This window comes from Lycorma delicatula, chromosome 5 (genome assembly GCF_047948215.1).
Source record: "Lycorma delicatula isolate Av1 chromosome 5, ASM4794821v1, whole genome shotgun sequence".
NCBI classification, from domain to species: Eukaryota; Metazoa; Arthropoda; class Insecta; order Hemiptera; family Fulgoridae; genus Lycorma; species Lycorma delicatula.
Genome location: NC_134459.1, coordinates 92,706,098 through 92,721,519, shown reverse-complemented (window position 1 = coordinate 92,721,519; position 15,422 = coordinate 92,706,098). Strand labels below are relative to the sequence as shown.

Here is a 15,422-nt window from a genome sequence, read left to right as displayed (position 1 = left end):
TATTTTTTGCAACCATTATTGTATCAATTTTTAAATGGTTACACTGTTAGGCGTAGCTGCAGTCAACCCCTTTCATAGTTTAACTTTCATAGATAACTTGGTTATCAGATTCCTTAAAATGACTTTCAACTCCTTACAATGCTGAAAATCCTTCTTTTAATGTTAAATTTTAATTAATGTTTCAAAGGAGAAATCAGGTTGACCTAAATTTCAATAATTTAAGTTTTATACTTGTCCAATGAATGGGTCAATTTCTGGTTTATCTGAATCAGTTATATGGCCTTCTGCTCCCTGAGAGATAGACACTCTTTAGAGAGAGCAGTATAATCATCTAAGCAGTTTTGAAAATTGAATAAAAATGTAAGAAATTTCACTTTTGAGTATTTTTGTACTTTTTAACATGCCACTTTTGTTAAGTATGAAATCTTTGCCAAGATTTAGAGAAAAGTAGATCAATTGATTAATTTTCTATTGTTTGAAAAGCAGTATTTATCAAGATTTCAGCCATAATGGGGAAAAAAGATAAGAATTGTAACAGCAAAGTAACAGGTTTCAAGTGTGTTGCGTTAAACAATTGCACTTCATTACTTTAGACTAGGCTGTTACTTTTAACATCACTTATCAAATTAGCTACTCTCTTGTAAACCTTACAAAAAATTTTCAAGATCACCTAACAAGAATAGTTGAAGAATGTGTCAAAAGTGTCATTCTACAAATATATGTGTTGTTTACCCACTGCCTTTAGGCAATCTTATTGGGCTATATTTTTCTCATAACTGTTAAGGTTTATTCAAAGACAAAAATATTTTTATAACCTTTTTCTTATTCCTAAATTTATGTCTGATTCCAGGAAATATTTTCTCAATGAAAGCTTTTCTTTGATGAAAGCTAGAAGGTAAATTTTTTATTTTATGAACCATACATAAACTGTTAAAAAATACTAATAGAGGCATACATAACAATTTTTGAAGAACCTGTAGTTTGCTGTAAAGAAAACCATGTTTTGGGTTAAGGCTAATAAAAGGCTAAATCATTCTGTTGAAGATGTTCATTTTCTAAATTTTACTAAGTCAAAACATAAAAAATATAGAGAACAAAAATCGTTGTTGCAATGTAGATACTGATAACATTTAACTACACAGATGAAGAATGTGCATTTATATTTTATAATGCTCAATTTTTTAAAATTTATGAAAAAACCAGGACCATATTACTCATACCTATTACCAAGAATCCTTCTTTTACTTACTTAACAGTCATTCCTTTGGTTACTTCATGCCAGTATGTCCTACCATCTTGGTAATTATGTTTTTCGTATAACTGTATATGAACAGAATGCTCAATAAATGGGTGTTTCAGTTTGTAGACAGTATACCTGTATTTAAAAAAATAAAGTTTTGAAGAAAGAAAATGTTCAAAGTATTATTTATGATTTATTAATTTAATAAGTTTTTAATTACTGATGAAAAAGATAATATTAAAATAAAGAGAGAGTTGTGAAAAATAAGTTCTCAATTCTGACTTTACTACCACAGAATTCAGGTAAGTTCTTGACGAACCATAAAAAAGTAGATGGTACAATATAAACATATTAAATATTACAAGCTTATTATTAAAATAATTTATCACAAAATTGAGTATTTTAATCATACCATATTAACACTGAATAATGTAAGATTTTTCCCACAATTTAACAATCAAAAATCTATTCATTAAAATTTTGTGAACTTCTATCATAAAAAATTAGGCTATCAAATCTACTATTTCTTTATAAAATTTTGAGTTACTAGATAAGTTAACCAAGTTGCTGAATTTTATTCTAATCTATTCTTGTGAAAAAGACTGGAAAAGACTATTGAAAAGGATGGCTGAGATAGTATTCCAAAGATAATCCTGGACAGTAATATATTTCCTATCCAGTAAAAAAAAAGAATTTCTGAAAAACGAGTAAGTTAATTGGCAATTAATTGGCATTGTTGAAGAGATGGAGGAGCTGTCAACAGAGGACATGGAGGGAGCAATGATATATATATATATCCTCAACACACAGGGTGTCAAAGGGAGAACTTTCGCTAAGCACGTGTATGCTAGAGCTCCTGGAGTATGTCCCGGCTAAACAGAGAAATACAAATTCGGGGATGGTGCTCAAGGAATTTTTTTTAGCAACAATAATAGGAGAGGAGGTGGAGGATCTGGGGTCCTCCACAATATACATAATCACAATGGAAGGTAAAGACAGAGGGTTGGCGGCCACAATATTGAGCAGGTTACGGAAGGTCGAGAGGTTAGAGAAAGGAAAGATAAACAAGAGGCAAGAAGAGATACACTGGGTATGCTAACGAAGAAGGCTGCTGAGTACTGTGGGAGGGAAAGAGGCGACAAGATCCCCCCTTTTAATGAAGGAAGATGAAGGACAAAAACGGGAAAAAACAGAAGGAAAGCCCCAGAAAGTAACGGTAGTCATGAAGAAAGAGGGGATCACCTTTGCACAGCTGCTGAAGGAGGTAAAGCAGAGTGTAGGTCAAGACCTTGCCAGGGAGATCCTGTCTTACAGACAGGATCAAGGAGAATCAAGGAGGGAAAAGTCAACAGGAAGACCTAAAGAAGGTCTTCACAGGTCTAGTGATAGGGACAGGAGAGAAAAGTTAGTCGCTATCCATATCAAGGATCAAGATCCTTGACGTGACCAAGGAGGAAGAGTGGACATGGCCATCATAAAGGTGCTGGGTGTGGAGGTTGACCTGAAAGTGACATCAGTCAGGCAGGCATATGGGAGTATGCAAAATGCATGGAGGACTTCAACACGGTCTGCGTGGAAACAGGGTAGATCCCACCAGTGCACGCGGTGATGGACTGCTCGCCATGAGCAATGTGTTGACGCTCACCTGTGTAAACAGCGAGCAGGAACCCAGACATTTGTAGGAAGAGCAAGAGGGTCGGTTCTGAACGTCAACTTCAGTCGGAAGGATTGTTAAACAGGTTGATCGACTGGATGGTGAAGGACCAGCACTTCGCCAGTGACCATAGAGGCATTAGCTTCGAGGTACTATGGGGGCTAGCGGGTCCGGTCAGAGAGCCTGCTCTCTGGAGACCGACAGAGGCACGTGCCCAGGTGTGAGCATCAACAGCCGCCGGCGAGACCAGAGGAGCTCATGGTGGCTCTAAGGGAAGAGTGCTGCTTGATGATCACCACCGAAGGCCCGAGGGGAAGACGGGTTTACTGGTGGACGGACAGGATAGCGACACTAAGGGCAGAAGACATAAGCACCAGAAGAAGGCTTCAGCGGTAAAGGAGAAGACTGGACGCTGGAGGATTCCCACCTGGCGAGGGAATTACTGGAGGCAAGGAGAACCCTCCAAGCAGAGATAAAGAAACAGAAGAAGGCCACTTGGAGGAAACTATGCAAGGAGGTGGAGAGTGACCCATGGGGGCAGGCGTTCCAAATAGTCACAGGGAGATTTGGAAGGTGTCTGCCCATCCTCTCTGAAGAACAGGTGAAGAAGACTGTGGAGAAGCTTTTCCTGCTAAGACAGTAGCCCAGACTCTAACTATGGATCAACTATAGAGGGCTGCTGCGGAACTGAATAAGAAGAAGAGTCTGGGACCAGACGGAGTGCCAGAGGGTGTCGTAAAGACCATTATTAGACGGCATCCTTGGCTGGTCCTGGACATGTTCAATGGGATGTTACAGTGAGGGGTTTTCCCAGCATGTTGGAAGGAAGCCAGGTTAGTTCTCCTTCCAAAACTGGATGCCGTGACAGGCGAGCTGGGGGATGTTACCGCCCGTTGATGTTTTAGCTGTTAAATATAATTCAAAGAAATTTGTTACTTGATCAGTTGTGATTTTGTTTATATTGGCAACAGCCGGCCATCTTTGTGATTAGTCGTTGTGTTTGACAGCGGCCATCTTGCATTGATCTGATTGGTTTTCCTTTGTTTACATTTCCATCTGATTTATTAGCCTCTTATTTATTAAAAAACTGTACAAATTAAAAATAGATAGATAGATTTATTAAAAATAGATGAAAACAATCTTTGATGCGGGTTATATATCATGCTAAAAATTTTTTTATCATGTTCTTTATTTTAAAAATAAAATACAGATGTTTTAGCTGTTAAATATAATTCAAAGAAATTTGGTCATTGTGTTTGACAGTGGCCATCTTGCATTGATCTGAATGGTTTTCCTTTGTTTACATTTCCAAATTAAAAATGTACAAATTAAAAATAGATGAAAACAATCTTTGATGCGGGTTATATATCGTGCTAAAATTTGAGCTCAATCGGTGCAGAACATTTTGAGTTTTTGAAGCCATACACAAATGAACTTAACATTTTTATATATATAGATAGTCCAATGTACATATAATACATTTATGTAAAAGTAAAAAACTTTTTTTTGGGTGCACAATGGAGATTTGTTATATTAGCACCTAAAAGTCATACTTCTCCAATAAACAAACTCTAAATATCACATATATATATATATTAAATAAAAGTAATATAAAAAATATAATTAAAAATAAAAAAGCAGGCAAAATAGTAAAAAACTAAAATACATTATAAAGCATAACACATTAAAAGATTAACTATTTTTATACAGATGCAGATTTAATACAGAGGCTTAAGGCAAAAAGATATTGGATAACATTGTCATCATATTGTTCCTTAAAATACTTCTGGTGTTAGCCCCTAATTTAAATTTCCAATGCAGTGCCATATAACAGACACAACCCAAAAGTATGGAGTGTAATGTAAGTTGGCAGTCATAGCAAACACAAGTAAGTGCATTGGTCTAGTCATGAAATGTCCATGAGTGCTCTATGTCTGAGTGTTATGTGCCCTACTCAGAAACTGCAAATAATTCCTCCTTTCAACTGTTACTCCTTCATGAAGAGCTCCACAGTAACACAGTGTTCTTAACTGGACAAAGTTTAATGTTGATTTCAGAATTCCATTCACTTTGCCACTCATCACGAACCAGCCTTTAATAAAAACAAAGATTGTCAGAAACAATGCGATTAGTGAAAGGAGACTGTAAACAAGCCTCTTTTGTTGCACGATCCAAGTGCTCATTGCCTGAAATTCCAATATGGCTGGGGATCCAACAGAAGCTCACACTTCTGATATGCTTAGTCACTTCAGAAATAATAAAACTATCTCACGGACAACAGGGTGTTTGAAATACGTGTCACAAATCTCCTGTAAGGCATTCATGGAATCTGAACAGGCAAGTTCATGTTGATATGTTGGGCTAATTATTTTAAGGTCTTATTAAAAGCATACAGCTCTGTAATGAAAACAGTGATGATGCTGGGTAGGCCAAACATGTTGAAAATAAGAACCAAAATGTGATTGTATTGCTTTCTCAATTTAAACTTCCCACCTAAACTGAGGAGAAAAGAGAAAAAAATAAAAATAAAATCATATTGTCTTTTACAATGTAATTAAAAAGAACTTTCAACTTAAAATAAAACAAAACAGAATATAGCCAACAATATAAAAGTCCTTTAATAGCATTCAAACACATCTTCAAAACAGCCATCAAAGAACGATTAGTAAAGGTTAGTTGCTTTTATATGGATTTGAATCACCAAAGTACTGGTGTACTTTGGTGGTTCAAATCCCCCAACCACCAAAGTACTTGTGTACTTTGGTAGTTGAGGGTTCTGTTAACCACATGTCTCAGGAATGGTTGGTCTGAGTCTGTACTAGACTACCACAAGTCATCCCCCATCTCACTGGGCTGTGGGTAGTGTTTACTCATTGAACAGATTGCATACATAATAGGAAAAAACAGTAAACTTAATAAATAAACACCTCTTCACATGAAATGTAATCAGCAAACAATTAATGTAAGGTGGAAGAAAAGTTAATGTTGCCAGTTTGCAAAATCATAATGTTTTTTAATGAGAAATAAATGTTAAAAAGTAAGGTATTAGTTACATTATGGATAATCTATGGTCTGATAAGATTAAATAAAATAAAACTTATTTTTACCCACCATATTTATTTAAATTTTTAAGTGAATAATCAAAATTTGTTATCTACCAAACTATGAAATAAAAAACAGCTAGTAATAATATCTGTTGATGCCAGAAGAGAACAATATCACCAATAACAGAAAATTTCTGTCAGAATAACATTTATTAAATCTGATTTGGTTTGCCATTTAAAAAATTACAGTTTTAAATAATTTCTATTCGCAATCATCATGACCAAAAAATATAATAAGATTACTCACCATAAATCACTGAAACGTAAACAATGAGCACTTTCATGATATGTAACTGGATCTGCAAATGATGGTACGCTTCTATCAATGCAGCTTTGACCTCCTCTAAATTGTACTCCACTAGACAAAATTTGTCTTTTAACTTTCTTTTTTTTAGTTTTACTTTTATTATCTTTAGGTTTTTTTCTCAGTTTTTCATTACTGTTAATATTATCAGCCAGCATATTTTCTGAAGTCATGTATTTATATAAGCTGATGTTATCTTCAGTTAAATTCAATTCACAATTTTTTTTTTCTTTAGTATTAGTCATATTAATTTCATTATCTTGTGAAGAATTATCATTCAAATTATTACTTAATGAACTTGCAGTAATATTATCGAAACTGATAAAATTAGTTGAATTATTTAAGTTAAAAGAACTTATTTCTAGTAATTTTTCAGTAAATTTTAAAGAATAATTTTTTACAGTGCTAATTGTGTTTAAAGAATTAAAATTATTACTTCCATTGTTTCTAATATTATTCAATATTAGACCATCACTAATATCACTGTCTGTTTCTTTATCTTTTACATAATTTTTAGTCACATTTGTCATATTTCTGTTACAGTATTTCATAATATTTTTATTGTAAGAATTATAACGCAATTTATCATTTAATAAAACATTACTTTCATCAGGAGTAATTTTTAAACTGTCATCTTTTGCATCTGTTAAACTGGTTGGTAAAGTTATCATTGTACATTCAATACTGTTCGCTGACTGTTCTTTGATCTTCTCTTTTTTTGGATTTAATAATACATTTTTATTATTAAAATAAATAACATTATTGTTGTTATTATAATTTTCATCAGTAGTTTCATAATTACAAAAATTATTACTACAAGTGTAATAATAGTTTTCATTGAGCAACGATAATACTGTATTTAGCCCACCAAATGTTTCTATTATACTATTTTTATAATTCAACTTATCTTTTTCATTGCTATTATTATCAGAACTACTATTATAACTCTCCCAAAGAGATTCTGTATAATTAATTTCACGAGTTTTTTTATTATCATAAATAACAGAATAATTTTTTCGTTTACTATTGTTTAAATATGATCTAATCAAATTAGGTGACCATTTCTCATCTCTGATATCTGATGATGCATTCGGATTTATATTTTTACTAGTATTTGAAATAAAATAACTTTTATTAAAATGACCATTTTCTCTTAGATCTAAATAATTTTGCCTAGATTTCTTTCTATAATCAACTTGCTGTATTTTACTGCCAATTTCAAAATCATAATTTTTGTTATTATTCTCAGTTTCTGAAAAAGTATTAATTTTACACTGCTTATTAGATGGACAAATATTCTTTATAAATTTAAATCTATCTTGTACATTTTTATTGGTATTATTAACAACTGCTTTTGGTTGTTTTAACTTCATCCTTTTTTCATCTAATAATGTGTTATTTGTTTTAAAATAAAGCAATGGTATTGGAACTGTTGTTTTAATATTTAACTTGTTTAAACTCCCAGTGGAGATTGATTTCAAGTTCAATATTTTTCCTGGAAAATCATCAAATTCATTATGATAATTTCTGCTGTTCATTAAAATATCACTAAAATTATTTAATTTCTTGGCATTTTCATTAAAATTCAGTTCAGTCTCATTGCTTATGATGTAATACCTTTTCTTCATATTTTTATGGTTAGTTTTTGCAGTTACTGGAGAAATTTCCTTATTTGTTAATTTACTAACAGGTTTATATATTATATCTTCATTATCAGTAACATTTATAAACTCTTCAATTGTATCAGCAAAGTTCTTACTGATTATTATTTGTGTTGAAATATGAAATTCTTCTGAATATTTCAAATCCTTGCCATAAAAACTGTTTGATTGCTCATTTGAGTAACTGCTAATTAAATAGTTATCACTAGTTGTATAACTATTATCAGTTGGTTGTGTTTTCAAACCTTTTACATCATTTGCTGACATATTTGATGAGTAATAATAATCAAAATTTTTTGAATTATTTGATTTTATGTTTTCTCCATTTTGGTCATTTTCATTAGATATGGTGAGATTATTAACAGTTTTCATAGTAGTATTGCCAACATTGCTATTTATTTCATTATTGTATAATTCATTATATATATTGTAATTATTTATTATTTGTTGTTTAGTTTGATTAATACCATTTGATAAAGTATTATTCTTGCATTTATTTTTAAATTTTTTATTATCAGACATATTAAACATTTTTGAAATTTTGTCAAGATGGGATAAAATATTACTTGTTCCCACATCATTCAGATACTTAACAGCATGATTAGGAGAAAAGTCATTAGTAGCTTGTTCCGTAATAGTCTTTGTATGTATATGATTTATAAGTTCTTCAGGAGACTGTGTGTCTGGTTTACATGTGTAATCTTTTAATTTCATATTATTCATATGAATATTATCATAACTATTTACCTCATTAGATGAGAAAGAAGTAGTGATATCTTTTCCAATTTCATTTTTTATTTTAGAGTATAGTTCAGCATTTGTTAATATTTCTTTATTAAAAACTGGATTTTTATTATAGAATACTGTATTATTTATTGGATTTTTAATATGAGGGCTAACATAATAAAACTGATTGATTTCAAAATCATTGCTTGCATTAAGTGAAAAATTTTGATTGAATATTTCATGCTCAGTTACATTTTTTATAAGTTTGTCATTACAAACATTAGATGGGTAGGTTGTAAAAACAAAATTTGTACCAATATTTAAGTACTGATATATATTAAATTCATCTTCAGTTAAATCAACTTGGTTTTTATTATCATTATTAATACCCAGGGCAGTGACATGTCTGTCACATGATCTATTGTCATATTGTTTACTGTATGAAATATGACGTGGATACTCATTTTCATGAAAATTATTATACAATAAGGGATTAATTTCTAAATCATTATAATTATTTTCTGATTGGTTACCACAAAGTGGCGATTTTGCAGAAAACATGCCCACATTGTTATCAAAATCATTTACTTTATAATTTTCCTCTATTTCTGATTTTAAGTTATTTTGTGGTTTATCATAAAGACATGAATTATCATAATTTTGAATTAGATTTGTTGATTTATTAACCCATTCTATATCTACAATGTAGTATGGTTTGATCTGACTTAGATCTTCAGAGTCATTTTGTAAAATTGTTTGTTCATTATTGTCAAATTCAATACTTTGTTTTGCATTTGTTTTTATAAATAACCGATTCTGTTTATTATCTTTTCTAAAATGATAACTATCAAATCTATCTGCTCTTTGAGGACCATTTCTGTACTTTTTATTTCTTAAATTTTTCCTCGCCTTATGAATGACAGATTTTATGTAACGATTCTTTTTTACTGGTTGTTTAAATTTTTTAATAATATCTTCTCTTGTTAAATGTAGATCATTTTCAGGATCGATACCTTGTTCTATCAGTTTTGATAAAATGTGTACATATTTACGATCAGAGGATTTCTTTTTGCCACAATTTGTTTGAATAGGTGAATCTGAAAGATTTACATCCCATGGACTTTGAGATTTTCTGCAACTAGTATTGATATCACTTTTTAAAAATCCTTTAGCAGTTTCAAGTGGAGGATTGTCAAAATGTTCTAAGTGTGGATATAAACAATGATATTGAACTTGTGAATAAGGCTTTGTTTTATTTTTCAATTTAAACATTTCTATAACTGACTGAAGTGAAAATTTATGATTGGTAGGTATAAACTTAGGCTTTTCATTTTCATGAACATTTTTATCACACACTAAACCTTCTTTTGATATTTTTAATAAGTCATTAGGAGAATCAATATCTGGATCATATTCAACATTTTCAGTACCAAAATCAGAGTTATTTGAAAATTCATTATACCGTTCATTTATATTATCATTAAAATTTATATTATATTCCTGTACATCAAAACGTCTTTGTTCATTTTCTAAAACTTTATCTACACTGTAACTATCATCTACATCAAAACTTAAACTATTACAAAGATTCTCATTTTCATAATATTTGGTCAATTCACTGCTTCGAGACTCGTCTAACGATCTTTCTTTTCTTTTCAGTTTCAGGTCAGTAACATCACTATCATAAAGCGATCCCCATAAACCTTTTCCAAGAAATTCTTTATTGCTCTTAAAACTTGTAAAATCAGGGGTCTTTTTAATGTCAACAGGACCACTGTTAAAAAGAGAACCCCACAAACCTTTTCCTAGAAATTCTTTATTTTTAAAACTATTATATTCTTTTTTCTCAGTTTCATCTTCTTCATCTTCTTGTAATGGACTTCGAAAATGACGACTTTTTTTTCCTACTTTTTCTAAATTGTAACCACCAGCATTTTCTTTATTACGGTTATTCGGTTGACGTTTGAGATTGACGTATGAATCACAAGAGCAACAGAAACCCTGAATGATAAAATAAATTAATTATTAGTTTTTATCTTAAGAAATTCAACATAACTTATGATCTCATAAATGTATGACCTTAACCAGACTCATGGTAATAAGATTAAAATCTAGATTAAATATTTCTTTTGAGAACATTTTATACATAAATAAATTTTAAATTACATTATTCATTTATGATTTACGATTATTGTTTAATCTATTCTTCTCCTACTTCCAAATCTACTCTATAATACTGGCAATAGAGATGTCCAAAAACATTACAAAATACTTAGTTTAATTTTTGCTCTAAATTTTTTTCAGTTCAAAATTATATTTTAATGTAAAAGTGTGTCAAAACTATTTGTATTTGTATATACTGAAACAAACAATTTTTAGGATTATCATTATTTTTTTTTTTTTAATTTATGATCTTGTCATTGAAAATTTTTTGGCAGGATGCAGTAATTCATAAATGTTTCCTCAGAGAGTTATTTGAATTTTCCTCAACTCACCTAGTACTAAAGGAAATTGTGTTGTTATTTTTGGACAATTTCACACAATTAAAAGTTGTATTTCAATTTAAAACTGCACATATAGCCTTTACTTCTAACTATTGTATTCACACCTTTCTAAATAAGTTATTAATGTTCTTGATAAGTTATTGAACAACGTATGTTGTGCTGCTATTAATTTCATTAAGATGAGAATATCATCTTCTGACTATTACATTTTGACATATTCTTCAAACAGGGGGAAGCAAACATACAAATCTATAACTTTCTGATCTCAGTTTATGATGTTTATATAAAGATTTAATTTTGGCTATTTTTTTAATTGTTCAGGGACTACTGCTTCAAGAGAGGCATTAATTAAACCTAACCATCTAACATTTGTTCCTGATAGAATTTTAGGAAAACACATAATATTTCATAAATAAATCTAATTATTCTACCTATCTCTTCTTTATAATTGGTTCTAATATTGTATTACAATAATAGGAATAGTGTTATTCTTAATGAAAATTAAATCTTTATTACACATCATACTTTCATTTTACATAACTTAAATTTTTTCAGTTTGAAAATATACTAAATGAGATGCTAATTTCTCTGCTATCCAATGATTAACTTTCATTACAAATTAAATCCATTAAAAATTTTGACAGTCAGTTTCTTGAAATAATAATATAGCTTTCCTTGTTTATTACTTTCCACAATGCAGAATTGAGGTTTTATGACCATCAAATTTTTTGTAATTTGCACTTTTAGCCCTTTTACACTATATTTATCATGTAGTTCTTCTTTCTTTTACAAATAAATATACTTTTCCCCAACCTGTTCTCTTATGTTCAGTAAATCTTTGAATAGCCATTCTTTTCCTGTTAGATTTCTAGTTTTAAGCTGCTTTTTCTTAATAGGACAAGCTACATTAACATAAAAAAATATAAGTTAGTACATTTTTCATATTTGAAGTTAAACTCATTTTCATTGATCGTGTCAAACTTAAATTCTGTCAGGTTTCTGGAATGCAGCTCTTGAAATTTATTTTATTATCATTTCTTTACACATACTGAGAACCATATAATCTATTCTCACGATCTGATAAAACATTATTTTATAAATGAACCTCATTGCCAGTTTAAACTGTTAAAATATTACACTTAGTCAACAATGATTTTGTTACATGATCAATATTTGCTGACTTATGTATTTTTGTCCACTGATTTTGAATATGAAGTCAGAATTTCCCTATCAGCCTCAGATTTTTTGTAATTGCTTTTAGTATATAATTGCTCCTGATAAATGAAACATGTATATCCATGTCATATTTCTTTTTAAATGTAATTATGTCACATTGCGCAGCATTTATGAATTTTGATTTGGTGACCAAGTAGTGGATATAATACTACAATGCATCATGCTGGCTGAGAAAAATCTCAACTACATCAGTCAAGTGTGAGCTCTTGGCTGTACAAAATTTAATGGTGCAGCTACTTTTCTTACCAATTTGTGATTCTATTTTTCCCAGTAAAGTCAATGTATATAAAGTGTTTAAAGTTTTGTAATAAGTTTTTGTGAGTGTATTGCAGTGAGCCTTTTAAAAAAATGCCATGCAGTTGCATTAGCCATCCATCCAGTTTGCTACACTTGTTGCGAGGTAACATTAAAACCTCAGAGGAGAAATATAGCTCCAGTGATAAAAAAAAAAATCATATGATCTATATTCTGGGTGTAAAATAGGTAACCAGGACAAGTACTTCATTCCTCATACTTCCTGCAGTTCATGTGTAACACTGTTGACTGATTGGTTGCATGAATTTCATCATATAACATTTGCGATTACAATGGTTTGAATTTTGTGGTTCCAATATTATCTACCAAAAACATGGGAATTAGACAAAGATGAAGTAGCTGTTATTGAAGGTTGTGTAGATTTATCAGATGATGAACAAAGGAAAGACCTAGACTTTATAGAACACACAAATACCAAACCGCACTTAATTAATCAGTCAGAATTAAATGATCTCGTTCATAATCTCAATTTATCCAAGAATCAAGCAGAAATTCTCACATCATGACTGAAAGGATAGAAGCTTTTACAATAGAATATTAAAATAGGTACCTTCTGTGACAGGCAGTGTTAATTTGAATGTTTATTCTTCCAATAAGCAGGATTAGTTTATTGTAATGATGTGGAATCTTTACTAGAAGTTTTGGGACATGTGCACCATTCTGATATATGGCATCTTTTTTTAGGCTTCACAAAATAGTTTGAAAGCAGTCCTTTATCTTGGAAATAATATTCCATCAATCTCTTTAGCTCATGCAGTTCACATGAAGGAGTTAAATGAAAATAAGAAATTTGTGTTGGATATGATTCAGTATGAGAAATATTTGTGGAGACCTGAATGTGATAGCACTGTTACTTAGTTTACAACTTGGATAGTCTACATTTTATTGCTTCTTGTGTGAGTGGAACAGCAGATATAGGAAGAATCATTATGTTAAAAAAGAGTAGCCAAAAAGAGAAGCATTGACTGTAAGAGAAGAGAATGTTGTGAGTCCAGCACTAGTAAAACCTGAAAAAGTTTATCTTCCGTCACTACATATTAAGCTAGGTTTAATGAAAAATTTTGTTAAAGCAGTGGAACTTGATGGGACTATATTTCACTTTTTAAAAACCCTGTTCCCTAATATAAATGATGCTAAGCTTTTATCTTAATAAAGGAGGTTATATTTGTTGGACCTCAAATAAGAAAATTAATGAATGGTGTAGAAATATTTTAAAAAGGTTGTTAACAACTTCCTTAGGAATCATAAGATTACAAAGAACTTATGACTGAGCTTCTTAGACCATAAAGCACTTGGATGTATTATGTCATGAAAGATTCAAAGATTCACTTCTTAGATTTTCATCAGGATTTTTTCCCACCAATGTTGGGGCTATAAGTGACAAACAAATAGAACGTTTTCACCATGTGCAAGCTTTCTTCAAATTGCACTCTTCTTCAGTTCTTGTGTTTGCTTTTTAAAAATCCAAAATAACTATTTTAGGCATGTAGAAATTGCATGTGTATTATTGTTATAATAAAATCACAATGGTCTTTTCTTACAACAAAAAATGAGAATTACAAAAAAAAACTAAGCCTGATACAAAGAAACCACTTACATATTTGAAATAAATATCAAAAATGCTATAAGATTCAGCTTTTAACATTCTTGTAACAAACAAAAACAAGATTTTGTTGTCCAGTGTTATTTATTATTGAACAATATAGATTTTTTAACTAGTATTATTTTATTATATAACTATAATTTGAAAGTAGTATATGCTTACAATTTTGTGAAATTCCTTACATATACTAATACTTTTACTGATACCTGCATTAAAATTTTCATAAACTACTGTTCTCTTACATTTTTCAGTAAGCCTAAATTAACATTGTGAAAAGTTTTCGGAAGCCTATCAAAGTTTCCACTTTGAGAATGATGTATCCCACTTTCTTTTTATTAGATGATTAATTCACCTTAGAAGATCAAAGCTTGTGCAAGGGAATATGAAATGGAAATTTTGTAGTATAAGAAAATTGCCATGTCTGACCAGGGTTCCTGGGACTTTGGATCAAATTCTGAGATACTACTACTGTACCATGTGCAGTTCAATGCTCATTTCTGTTACAATTGACTGACATCATTTATACTCTTTAGTTCATTTTACATAACGTAAATAATTTGCATTAACTTTTATGTAACTTCTACAATAATGTTTAATTGATAAAATTGCTTAATCAACTAATAAAACATAGTACATTACATTTAATATTATCAGTTCCTTGTTTCTCCCTTCTGGCCATAATTTTTGGTCTGGTTTTAATAAACAATGTATGCTACCCTGGAGAATCTAGCTTGTAAAAACCACTCTTGTGATTTTAAATTTTCTATATCTGACACACATTTGCTCTGAATGAGCTAATGTGTTCAGTGAAGAAATGGAAGTTAGAACAACATTCATCAATCACCTAGAGGTTAGGTTATTCTGAAGAAACCAATAAATTATCAGAATATTAAAAAACGTTATGAAATTTATTAAGCAGTCTGGTGAATGCTTGGAAAACCTCACAATGAGAGTAAATACAGAAGGCAATACAGGTTAGTACAACATTAAAGTAATTGATAAGAGAATTGTGTAGAAATGTGCAAAATATTAAGTCATCTTATTATGAATATTATAACTAAGAATGTTTAAGTTC

At 30.4% G+C, this 15,422-nt stretch overlaps 1 protein-coding gene across 1 annotated transcript in view; it reads right to left on the bottom strand.

Moving 5' to 3' along the window:
- Window positions 1-15,422, bottom strand: part of LOC142325705 (uncharacterized) — an 82,558-nt gene that overhangs the window by 57,146 nt on the left and 9,990 nt on the right. The window contains exons 4-10 of the mRNA XM_075367735.1: window positions 11,996-12,095; window positions 10,273-10,463; window positions 9,415-10,092; window positions 8,530-8,664; window positions 7,920-8,223; window positions 6,246-6,437; window positions 1,250-1,375 (exon numbers count right to left, since the gene is read on the bottom strand). Of these exons, the coding sequence (XP_075223850.1) occupies window positions 1,250-1,375; window positions 6,246-6,437; window positions 7,920-8,223; window positions 8,530-8,664; window positions 9,415-10,092; window positions 10,273-10,463; window positions 11,996-12,095 (1,726 nt within the window). The remainder of the gene's footprint in view (window positions 1-1,249; window positions 1,376-6,245; window positions 6,438-7,919; window positions 8,224-8,529; window positions 8,665-9,414; window positions 10,093-10,272; window positions 10,464-11,995; window positions 12,096-15,422) is intronic.